Here is a 13,033-nt window from a genome sequence, read left to right on the forward strand (position 1 = left end):
AGCTCACACAGGCCGCTGTGAGAGCCAGTTGGGAGCTATGTATGGTTGCTACTGAGACACTACAGTGGCTATTGAGGGCTTTTTTTTTTTTAACAACCCACTATGACAGGAAATCCAGCCATCAGCTTCATTTATAAGCACGACTTGAGACGTGGCGGTAGACAGGATTTTCATTGATGAGTCATTGTGACCGGCTGGCCAATGACGCATACTAACAGCTATCGTGAGCATGTGAACAGAACCGATGAGTTGTCACAATAAATTCTGTTGTTGTACATAACGACTCGGTGCCGAGCATACTTCTCAAACGAAGTGTAATCATCACTGCTGTCAGCTTTATCATCACCATTTAAACACTGCATGCCTTGTTACAGTAGAGCGACAGCTTCCTTACTTACCTCTTTAACAACTACTTTCAAAGTTCTGTGAGTAAAAAGAAAGTTTCGTAATTATTTTTAACTAGAGTTAGCAGGAGTTAGAGTTAACTGGAGTTCGATGAGAATTCCAATCATGACCGCGGCGTAAATATGAAGCTGGCCAGCACATAATTCAGATTAAAAAAAAAAAAAGCCAACTTTGGTCTGTTCGAGTTAGGAAGAAAATAACCCTCTCTCCACTACAAACCTACTTAACTATCCTGTAATTTTGCTGTAACACTAATGTTTCCATAGAGACTCCAGGGGGTGAAAAAAAATCACATTTTGCAATTCTATTTTTGTTTATGATAGACAAACGTGGCAGATGTTGTCATCTTTTGACAGGGCCAGAGTAGCCTCTACTCTGTTTTCTGTCTTTATGCTAAGAGGCTCATTGATTGGCACACCTTTTTGCACTTTATCTTTGTACTTTATATCTGTATTTTATCCCTTATATTTTTTATTTTTCATACTTTTAGAGTTTGGTTTGGAGAGAAATTATTTTTCTGTACTCTCCAGTACTGCATGTATGGCAAACATCGACAATAAAGATGACTTTGACTTTAAAGAACTGAATCCACAAACTCAAATGAACTTTTTCATGAAACAAAAGACCATTGATACAGTATCTTCTTCAGAGTATGAGATTATTTAAGGATAGATATGTTCCCTTTTTGTGCCTTAATGCAATGAAATGCAGCGGCTTAATTTCTTAGTTAACGTCTTATGATGACTTTTATTCCGTTATCATCGTCAGTGGCAGCGTGCCTAAAAGTCAGAGAAATTAACAGCCGTGTGAATCTAGAACCTCGGAGCACTTATTAAACTAATAGAGTATGCTGCCTCTTCTCTGTTCATTCATCACAGCTGATAGTTAATCTGTCAGAGCGGGATGCTTCTGTTGTTGCTCCGCCCAACCAGTGTTTCACATTAATGGACGTTCAGTGGGTAAATATGACAGCGTCTGATAAAATACTGCTATAATAATGTCATGACATTTCCACTATATGTATTTTCACAGCGGTAAACAGTCATTATGAGCCTGTGACCTTTGGGTGCGGTGCTTTTGGAGAAAAAACAAATGTCAGCGTAATAGTAAACTCGTGCCTGCTCCTCTGAAATCCCACAAAAGAAGGTGTGGATATTTGCTAAGTTTCTAAGGTAAGTACAAGGCGCTGACATTTTAAGTGTTGGTCTTTGCTCTACTTCACTGAGCACTTGTCAGCTGCGATATGTGGATAAAAAAAGTTTCTTATCTGACACTTTAGTTCGCGAGAATGAAACATGTTTATTAGCACTAAATGCTTTTGTAGTGAAATGACAGGCTGGCAGCGAGTTCCAAACTGATGGTGAGTGCAGAAAAAAAGTTTTGACAGCCTCACTGCTTGTGCTGAGTCACAAAAGAAACTTTAAACAAGTCTGACTAAACATCCATTTGAATCACGGTATTAAAGGCTGTAAAAAAATTAAAAAGTAGTAGAAGTATGAGAGAGGACTGAGACAGAGAACAGAAGCTAAATAACTGCATTGACTCATGAAGGAGCTCAAAGCAGCACAAACGAGACAAGGATGTGTTTACCTGTGGGCCAATGTCATAATTACCGCAAGTAATGAGCTTAAGGCAACATTTTGATTACCACGTTTAACAAGTTTGAGGGAACACGACTTCTCCAATAACCCTCCAATAATAAGATTCATCTTATAATTAGTCTACATCCCAGAGTGCACAACAGAAGAGCTGCAACAATAGATCGTACTGTACTTCCTGCGATATCAAGATCCTGACTCAATCACACCTCCGTTAAATGTGCTGTTCAACCTTCGCCTCTCCTCCTCACTTTGTTTATTAAGTTAACACTTCAATCTTTGATATTTGCATTTCAATCAGGCTTAATCAGGCTGAAATATCATTGTCAATGATGTATTAAGTTGTGTTCCTTGGGTAATAGGGTGTCTATTCTAATAAATGTGACATTCAGAAAGTGGGGGAAAAAAAACCAACCTACGGCTGCAGTTAACTTTAATACAGCGATAAAACATGGAGGGGGGGGGACGTGTTGAGTGACTCCTTCATGCCACAGGCGTCGGAGAGACATTAGCATTTTTTGATAGCTGTTTTAGCTTGTGTTGTGGTACTAAATTCATTAATTTAGAAACACAACACATCATTGGAAATTATATAATTTTATATTTTTTTAGCCAGGGAAAATCTTTCATTATTTATTTTTTTAAGATATTCTTTGGGCCATTTTTGCCTTTTTTTTCAGATAGGACAGCTGAAGAGCGACAGGAAATGTTGAGAGGGGAGAGAGTGGGTTAGGGATGACATGCAGCAAAGGGCCGAGGCCACATTTGAACCCATGGTTGCTGTGGCAAAGTCTATAGCCTCTGGTGACTTTTGTTTAACAGCAACAATTGTGGGGACAAGTGACCTTTATGGTATGAAGGTAAATATAATAAAACGCTTGCACCACAGGAAAAGGTCATTTCAGTCAGTTACACTTGTTCTCCACAGAAACACCTAGTCATGGTTAGCTTACTGTACATTAGTTTAAGTTAGCTAATGTAGCCTACACTAAGCTACAATACAAAGATAGCTAGCTAGAACGTCCAAACCTGAATGTGTTGAAAAGTCAGAAATCTATTGTTACCTAATCATTAGAATGAGGGAAAATATGTTGAATCTTCTGTAAAAAGTTAGTTCTACTTCAACATGTGTGTCTCCTGCATGTGAAAGTGAAAACAGGACAAAACAACATATAACCCAAAGCCAGTACTGTTTGTAAAAATATACTTTTTTAACAATAACCTGGCTTGCAAGGGCAGCGGCGAGAATGTTAGCAGCTTAGCTTTCCAGCAACAGTGCTAGCCCGACCATTATATTTGACTGGATATTAAAATGTCTCTCAAATGTTAAAATGAAAAAAAGACCAACTGACATGCTTGGGATTTACATGGTAAGAAGATAAAGAAGTCTAGTTAGACAAAAGTAGATCCGTAGGAAAAGGAGGCTCAAAAAAGAAACTGTTGTTTTTACCGTTCGGTTGGTGCAGATGGGAGTGAAGGCGTTGGTTCCACAGGTAAACAGCCTGTTCCCATTCACCAGCAGCACCCTGATGTAGTTCTGGCACTCCTCCTGTGGAGAAAACACAAGCGAATCACAGTTAGCGGTGGGCATGCAGCGGCGTCCTTATCTATCCATTGACAAGCCGCAGCATTAGGCAGAGGGACAAAATTACACTTTGTGCCAACAAACGAGACAAACACCTGCAGCCGCGGGAGGGCTACTCTCAAACGTGGCCAAGCTTGACAGAGTTAAATCAAGGCTAATGCCCACACGGCTTAGCCATGTCACATCTTAATTCAGCAGAGGCCAGATTTGGAGGGGGATCTGAATGAGGTGGAGAACAGATAAATGCAGCGGGCATGGGACAGAACCTCTCAGGATTAGTTTAGAAAATTGCCTCGGCTTTGTTGGCTTGTCAAAAAGTGGAAATGAAAGTGTAGCCTCTCATATGCTTCAGTCAAGCATGTTCCCTTTTAGCCTGCTTTCTACATTAATCAATTCAAACCACTTTTCTCTAAATTATGCTGAAGTACATGCTCATCACTCTTTTCTTGGCTCGCGCCTCCTCTGAGGTTTTGGCCGTGGGTTTCTAGCAAACCACTCAGCACTGGTTAAAAAGCACACGGCAAATGCAGAGAGACAGACGGAGCGACTGACTGATTGAGTGATTGATTGCTGCTGAACATTGTGAACTCTCAACATTGCCGTCAGGCTTTTTTGTTGGGATTTCCGTCAACAGAACTTCGAGCAAATATAATAACAGCAGTCAGTATTCATGTCAGAGAGCGGGATTTGTTTTTGTGCCAGGACAAGGCAATAAACTCAAAGGGTCCCCTTCATGTGAAAGGGGCCACGGCTGGGCTGGTGAGGGCCCCTCGTAGATTTTTAAAACCTTGTAAATCTGCTATTGCCTGAGCCACTCGAGGGAGCCCAGGGCGACCCCCCCCCCCCTCCTCATCCTCCCCCTCTCAGGGGTCTGATTTAGGAGTGGGGCGCTCTGTAGAAGAGATGGAGGGAGGAAAGAGGGGAAGGCCTTTTATTTCCCCCTATCAAGACGGAGGTTGACTCGTAAAACAACTCGTTTCCTGGTGCTAAGCACAGCCTGAGCGTGAGTGTGAGTGTGTAGTGACACTTGTTATGAATGCTCATATATCTATGCCGTTTGTACAGCTCATTGCGCACTATACGCTTGTGTATGTGCGTGCACAAGCTGGTGGTTGGTTTTGTGAGGAGTCTGCATAATTCAATTCTTCTCCTGAGCTCGTTTCTTCGGTAAATAACGGCATATTTAATATTTGCACAGCCTCACAGTCTGGACTTGTTTATGAAAACTTCCTGACAAATGTTCCACGTCCATACTGTAATACAGAAGCCGTTACGCTTGGCTCTCTCTCACATTATAAAACAAAACAGGCAGCAATCAAGTCCTGTCAAGTCAATTCAACTCTCCTTTCTTCCCCTGGTTAGAATAAATCAAACAGACAAGAGAAGAACGGACGTGTGCATTAGGGCGGGAAAAAAAATTACAATCACTTGTAAACTCACTCAAGGCACGGGCACGGTATCTGTGTAATAGCTTAAGCGATGGTATATAGCTGCATGCTGAGCTAGGTAATAAACCATCGAAAGCCCTGTCAACTGCGGGAGAATGAAGTCTTCTAATGCTATTCTTAGTGTACATCACAGGAGCTGATCCTCAGAGGGGAACAGTGAGAAAAACAATTCAACTGTCTCATATAGCAGAGGCTCTCAAGGACTGAAGTAGCTTTGGTCTGTAATTCAGAGCAGCTTTCTTGTGCTGGCCCGCCCGTGCATGCCTATTATGGGCCCCTAACCACCTTTCACAGGAGGATAAATACACAGCGGTGCGCACACACACACACACACACACACACACACACACACACACACAGGGTTCAGGGCCGGGCAGCTCACATCCAAGTCAAGTTCAGCTCTAAACCAGCTGTAGGCTAACCACACAGAAATATACAATATGCACAAAAAGAAACTAGAAAAACAAAAGGAACTCTCTTCAAACAAGGCCTATGAATATTATTTAAGCTGTGGTTGGGGAAGCTTTTTATTTCACAAGTTGATTTAGATCCTTTTCCAGGATAATCTCATATACAAAGCAGGAATTCCCAATGCAAGGAACAGAGCGTTGTGTTGCTTTCAGCCTACAATGTGTTTCATCATAACTTGACATTTTTTATTTTCGAGGGATGTTTGATTGTGATGTGTTCTCCCTGGGAGATCTGTGATTTATTTCTGGTGAGGGTTGAGTATTTCTTTAACCCTTAATGCAGCTCTGTAGCTCTGATGGGAACGTCTTCTGCTCCCGTGGTAACCAGCCGTTGTTAATGTGCTATTTTTGTAAAAACAACAACAACAAAAAAACTAAACCCATAAAAAGAAGCCTTAACCAATATCACCTGTTTTGAAAGCTGCAGTGCAGCAATTCAGAAAAGTGGTAAAGGTTTGCTTTTAGTTCTAGTTGTTCCAAGGGCACGCTTACACGTGAACTCAGTTTATTAGTCGACACCAGGGCGGTGAAGAGATTTTGGTCTGAGAAAAATCGCTGTTACGATTTCATGAAATGTATCTAGGGTTTGGCTCTAAACCTTTTTGCCACATTAGTGGTATTGCTTGAGTAATGACAGTGTCGACTTTTGGGGTTGGTCAATCCTCTGGCTTCCTTGAAATTTCTCAATGTGACAAAATATTCACCAAAACAATGACAATCTAGAGACCCTACTTTGTGGTTTTTGCTAATTAGCATACATCAATATCATGTTTGCTAAAAGAAGAAAGGAATGGTATTAAACATCATACAAATGAGAAGTTTTTAACATATTTGACAAAGGAAATTAATTTTCAGAATCCAGATATTCTGATATACATCATTAGACATAATGGAATTGTTCTATGTTCACGAGTTGGCTACTTTTTGTTGCTAGAGGTAAGAAAAATATGCCAAGATAAAGTGCTTTTTTTGGAAGCTGGTTTCTTGAAAGCTGGTTTCTTGTCTCTTGTCTTTACCCAACCCCCCTACACACACACACACACCCCTTAATAGCTGGAAAAACTCTTTAAGTCTCTTGTTTAAAACTTATCGATTCAGTAAGCTGCAGAGTAACACACATAAACTTAATTCATGAAGTAAAACTTTCCAAACAGGATGTTTTGTGGACAAAACCTACACTGGCACTAGTTTGTCTCTAGACAGTGATGAGTGTTTGATAAAGCAATATAACAGAGTGACAAATGCTAAGGCATCACTTAAACTTACCTCAGATTTTCCGCGGCTGAAGCAGGCTCCCTTGGTGAACTCGTCGCAGTGCCACTCAGCCTCCTGCGGGGAGAGAGAGAAAGCAGCGTCAGGCTTCCAATAAAGCATCAAGAAGAAGCAAACATCAGAAGCATTGTCACCATGAGCCACTTTGTAAAAGCACTCGGGAGCCCAAACAAAACAATGCCTGGCTCTCAACTGTGGCAAAAATCCCACCTTTAAAGTCAATCTAATGTCTGGTGACTTGATGTCTGAGATAGCTTGGCAATAAAAACGCCACAGAAGACAAGAAAATAGAGACGCAAATGTAATAGAAAACCAGCCTGCCATGAGTTGGAAGCCTAGATTTTCTGGGCGCTGAATATTCTTTGACTTGAGTGGGAGGATGGGATTAAAAAAAGAAGCAAATCTGACACTACATCTCCACTGCAATCTCCAGCCCTTATATGCCCGCTCGCACATATAGACACTTACAGCGAGCACATTTTTACATACTGTGGTAAATACAGACACGGAATCCAATTAAGGTGCGAACCACGAGGACGCCCTGAGAAATCGAGAGGTAAACGCTCACCAAGCCAAATGCCAATTTGATTTATGTGTGAGGGAGAAGGAGGGATCTCAAGACATAACACACGAGTCCGTGGGGTAGGATGTCAACATGATTTACATGTGAGGAAGAAACACAGGGATGCCTTTTCCTTTTTCAGGATAGAGAGGAGATAAAACCTTGACTCGTCTCCTCTGAGGGTGAAGACACCAGCATCCAATTTCTACAGTTTATTTTTCTGACCTCTGGGGGAATTTCTTATTGATAAAAGTTGGCTATTCATGAAATGAGTGTTGGCCCTGGGACGCTCCCTTTTAAGACTTGAATAATTAGTCATCACTGCCATCAGTTCTTTGTGACTGGCAGAGAGAGGGATGCCCAACAAAGAAAAAGCCAGAAAGCTGAGATACAAAAATAGTCTCCAATGCCCATTGACCACTACTAGAGCGAGGGATTTTATCTCTCAGATGGAGGGGGTTCATCTCAGGAGTCAGGACATGACCATTGACTCTATAAAACAATGTAGTCTCTGTGACAACACCCAGGGGTTTCTGAAGAGGCTTTTTGAAACCAAACTACAATTGTTACCATATTGTAAATCCTGACCCAATCTAACTTTATGTTAACCTGGTAATAGGCAAAGAGGTGAATTAGCCCACCGATCAGTCAACTAAACAGCGCCTGTTATTATGCAAATGTGTGCAACAATGGCTTTTAAAGCCAGCCTCAAGTAGACGCTTGATGAACTGCAGTTTTTTTTGCACTTTACCATTGGCTTCATTTCTTTTTTTAATACCGGAGGTTTCTGCTTGGGCCTGAAGTAAAAATAATGTGGAAGTCACAGAGCAATGTTTGCAAAATATTAAAGATGGTGGACAAAGAGTTATGATACGACATGAATAATGCTTGTAATTGGACACACTGGCGAGCAGAAAAGAGTATGAAGCAGCTTCAATAAATGCATAACATTCTACAGGTTTCGCACCATCCCATGATATTAACATCATCCTCTCCTCCCTCTCGCTCGCAGCGATTTTTCCTGAAGAATTAGCTGCTGTGTTTGCACATCAGCTCACCCTGACTTCTTGCAGACTTTAACTAGGAGGCTGGAGGGAGAAATTCTGAATAAAGTTGGGGTGAAAAAAAAATCGTCCTTTTGCGCTTACAATTTCAGACATTTTCAATAGTGAAGTGCCTGTGTGAAAGGGGCAAGGAGAATAAGACGTCACTGCCATCAGCTCTGGGTGAATAGCAGAGAGAGGAATACCTCACAGAGAAACTGGTTGGTGAAATAATATCCTTAACACCAAGACATGAAAAGATGTCTCCAAAAGTATTCAACTCCTTCTTTTGCCACAGACACAGCTTTCTTGTGGTAATAATCTGGCTATTATCCAGAGGCCCGGGACTTCTCTCTCCGTGGGAATATAGTATAAACATCCAAAGCTGAAAGAGAATATTAGATTCCACCTTGGTATGAGGGATGTTTAATGCCAGGACAAGAGGCGGAAATGAAAGCTGAACCCCCCCTCAGCACTTAAGAGAACTTCTTTCAGTTCTGTTTTGAGAAGAATTTGGGAGTTATCTTGGTGTGTTTTATGACAAGGCGTTTGCTTTCCACCTTGCTGGTCTTTGGGAGGTGTAGAATCCATATATGTTGCACACATAAGCAGTAACAGAAAGGAGCTGAGAGAGTGTGAGAGATGGGGCAGGGAGAGGGGTGTGTGGTACTCTTCAGGGAGGATAAGATGAGGGGTATTAATGTGAGCTGGCTTCTCTCTTTCGACTGTGTCTGTTTGTGTGCATCTTTGTGTGTGCATGTGCGCGTGCATATGTGTGTCAGTTCACATTCCAGGCTGTAGCAGGCTATTCTGGGGGCCTTGCAGCCACCACAGAGACAAACCACACACATCAGCACAAGCATCGTCCCAGCTGAGTCGAAAGTGGGCGAAGAAAAGTGCTTTCGCTAATCGCATGGGGGACGGAAACCTGTTAATGGCTCTGAACACTTACTCACTCATGTTCAGTGTTAAAATCAATCATAATACAATGCAAAGCTACAACTTGAGATCAAAGTAATGGGAGAAAAGTGGCTGCTTTTATGATTACAGGGCGATTATGTGATTTATCATGATCCAAAATAGGTCAAAGAAGGTTTTCAGAGTACTATAAATTATCCCATTACATCTTTGAGGTGTCAACTTTATGGCTACTGAAGGCGGTGATGTCCATAAGCCTCTAAGTGGGGGATGTGCTGGCATCATTGACCACTTAAGCCGCCCTGAACTGCTTTAAATGATCCATAGTAAAGAACAGAAACACAGCCATGCAGAGGAGAGAGCCAGTTTCATTAAGACACATTAAAAGCTCATTAACGTGCTATTGTTGAGCCACTGCGCTCCAAAGATGAATCTGTCCTTTACGGAAATATGTCTGGAATGTGCTGTCGTTAAATAATAATTCTTGGCTTTATCGGAAGAAGCTGCTTCACAAAAGACCCCCCTTTTTGTCCCACGCCTTTGTCACCTATAAGACACGGAAATAGAGACTTAGAGGGGAAACAAAGAAGATGAGAGAATAACAGTGGGCCGGGATTAAATTTAGTGGGCCGAGCATGGTGGTGAATTGGCTGGAGATGGAAAAAGTGTATCCACGATGACACTGTAATCATGTGTGGATATTGCAGGAGGAAATATACAGCTCATACTGAGGAGGATAATTATAGTTCATTACAAGTGGTAATCTTGAAAGTTTTGGTCACCATTTTCATCCAGTATGACAACATCCTATTCACTAAAGTAATGGGAAAGATAAGGCTGATGTCTAATCTCTTTATCTGGAGGTAAAACCAGAAAACTTTAAATTAGAAGAGACCAAAGCCATTGGATATCACCTATTGTTCTGTGAACCACATTTATAAGCTACAAGTTTGGATTTTTTTAGCTAATGCCATCTTTGTTTTTGGATACAGAAAGTGACCATGACTGGACAACAGGGATGTGTTTCACATTGGTACATCTCTCACGGTCCACAAGCTGCCATTGGTAGTGACAAGTGGCAATATTGTAAAACACACCCTTTGTAACCATGTATTTTACTTTAAGTGGGAGAATAGCTTGGAAATAAACATCATGCTGTATTGAAGAAGAATGTGATTAATTCAACCCAATCTAAATCAGAAAACCCATAATGAGGAAGTTACATTTTTTTTTTTTTTTTAAGATTTATTTTTGGGCTTTTTGTGCCTTTAATGGAGAGATAGAACAGTGGATAGAGTTTGAAATCAGGGAGAGAGAGAGTTAGGGAATGACGTGCGGGAAAGGAGCCACAGGCTGGATTAGAAACTGAGCCGCCTGCTTGGAGGACTACAACCTCCACACATGGGGCGCCTGCACTAACCACTGCACCAGCACCCCGGAAGTTACATTTCTATGCTAATCAAACAATTATTTGTGCAAATACAAGAAGTTCAGTGAGAAGTTTCCATAGGAATGTATGGGGAAACATCTTTAAATGGTATACTATTTCCTTGTCAGCGCTGGTAAACTGTGATAAATGTTGAAGACACCGAAGAGTTTGTGTAAAAACCACCCTGGTTTTCTTGCCATGGTTGGTTTTTCTTTTCTTTTTTTCTCTTTTTTTGTGGGGCTTGTCTCTTTCAGTCTAAATATAACTAACACATACTTGCCAAAACCACAAATTTAGACCCACATAGTAACACACCACAGTAATCCTTTCAGCAAGATGAAATGTGATTAAGATGCAGACATTTCTAAAAGAGAACCATAAGGAATGTGGCACAGTTGGCACAAAAAAAAAAAAAAACATTTGTTGCTTTAGGGTAGCTGAAGAAAATATTCGGTGTTTGGTGTGCCCTCATTTTGTACTGTCCCCTGTAATGGGTACAATCCTCAGAGATGAACCATTGTGCCTCTCGTCAGCCCTCACACAGGGGGCTATTGTCAACACGAGGTGGGTGCAGGAGAGATACCAAGGGAGAGAGTGGGGCATGGAGGGAGTTAGAAAGACAGAGAAAAGTACAGAAAAATGACATAAAGACAGAATAAACAACAAAGAGTCCAACTAAGGAGTCAGCCAGAACAAGGGAGATAGTGTGGGCAGATTTAAGTAGTCAGAGAGACGGAGGAGGGAGTGAGGAGCTGAATTCCAAAGCAGCACTGTTTCCAGACATGATATTGAATATATTTTGCATAAAGAGGGTCCAGAGAACACACTTGCTGCTGACAGCTGTCTGACTTTATGAAACGCTTGGCTGTGTGTCTCATTACAAGGGGACGGCGGGTTGAGAGCGTGCGCCGGACAAATCCTGCCGAGGAAAATCTAATCTGTCTTATGAATAGCTGATATTACCTTTTGATGTGCTGGCACAATATTTACTATGCAGTATGATGTCTGCTGATGTAAGCTGCAGATAGATTTACACATGAAATTGCTCTTGATGTCATGTCTTAGGGAGGGTGTAGGTGTAAGTCACTACGCATATCATCATAAGAACATGAAAAAGTGCAGCAGAGACCCCCTGCTTAGCATCTTTAAACAAACCCTCTACTTTAAAAATGGCGCCAGACTCCATTATACGTCACTAAACTTGCCTGTGTCGGTATCTCCAATCCCATTCATGCTTTTGATTCTATGCATTTAAATAGCCCAGTTAGTGCGCTCTAGTAATTGAATTAGCAATGCTTCCAGAGCTATGGAGGACGCGTTCTGTTAGCTACTGATTAGCAAGGCTAATTGTCTGTCTGACAAAGTGTAATTGCGAGAGACAGGCCCATGAAATCCAACATATGTGACTGCAGAGCCCTTTTGTTTTTCTTCCTCGTCCTCGTCCTTCTTAATGGCACAACAATAAGAGGGGAAGTGAAGAAAAATGGAGGCACTATATACTGTACATCTAAACACCGCGCAGTGTCTGTTGCCAAGGGGAGCTGTTATGGATAGCGTTTCCATGAGCCGGGGCTGGAGGAAAGATAGAGGCTGTAGTGTATCTACTATTTTTTTCTGCTCCAGTCGTGGCGCTGTATTGAATGGCGAACAATGCCAGTGATCCTCCTCATCCCTGTGCTTATTGACTAATGCTGTGCCACGGTGTAACTGTTAAAGCTCAGCCTCTGTCTGCATCCTGTTTCGATTTAGCAAAAAGAAATCAAACTAATATTGAACCATTAAATGTTCTTCTTTCTTCATGTCTTCTTACATTAGCATCAATTCTAAGAATATCGTGTATCAAACAAGCGCTCATTGAGCTTGCAAATTAGACGAGGACCAGCATGAAAGCCTGTTTTTAGACCAGGTGAACACGGGGAAAACACTGAGATAAAAAAAAATTGGGTTATTAGGGTATCCAACGACATCAATGGACAGTATTTTAGGGAGCTCAGGGGCAGGCAGAAACACGAGCCTGAGTGGTGAATTGAGCTGATTTGGCCATTCATCAGCCAGGGCAACACAATGGGAAATTAAACACAATGCAAACGAGGAAGAGCCAATTCATCAGTGTTTGTCCGCTCTCTGCAGCGGGCCATTGAAGGTGGATAATGGTGAAGCCAGGGTTGATTCACATGCCCGGGGTTGGCAGCAGCTGAGTGCAGAGAGCTGAATGAAGGATAGAGGAGGCAGGAGGACAATACTGAACAGACGTGTGTTAACAATGGCATTCACCTGTAGATGTAGGAAGGATACTATTTTGT

The 13,033-nt window shown here is 41.7% G+C and overlaps 1 protein-coding gene across 3 annotated transcripts in view; it reads right to left on the reverse strand.

Moving 5' to 3' along the window:
- The window catches only part of sema5a (sema domain, seven thrombospondin repeats (type 1 and type 1-like), transmembrane domain (TM) and short cytoplasmic domain, (semaphorin) 5A), a 126,420-nt gene that overhangs the window by 61,525 nt on the left and 51,862 nt on the right, over positions 1 to 13,033 (reverse strand). For all 3 annotated transcript variants that reach the window (XR_009676619.1, XR_009676618.1, XM_061064260.1), the window contains exons 5-6: positions 6,773 to 6,835; positions 3,454 to 3,552 (exon numbers count right to left, since the gene is read on the reverse strand). Coding sequence is in view for 1 of the 3 variants with exons in the window: in XM_061064260.1 (XP_060920243.1) it covers positions 3,454 to 3,552; positions 6,773 to 6,835 (162 nt within the window). In the remaining 2 variants the exon portion in view is untranslated. The remainder of the gene's footprint in view (positions 1 to 3,453; positions 3,553 to 6,772; positions 6,836 to 13,033) is intronic.

The sequence above is a fragment of the Labrus mixtus genome, chromosome 19 (genome assembly GCF_963584025.1).
Source record: "Labrus mixtus chromosome 19, fLabMix1.1, whole genome shotgun sequence".
NCBI classification, from domain to species: Eukaryota; Metazoa; Chordata; class Actinopteri; order Labriformes; family Labridae; genus Labrus; species Labrus mixtus.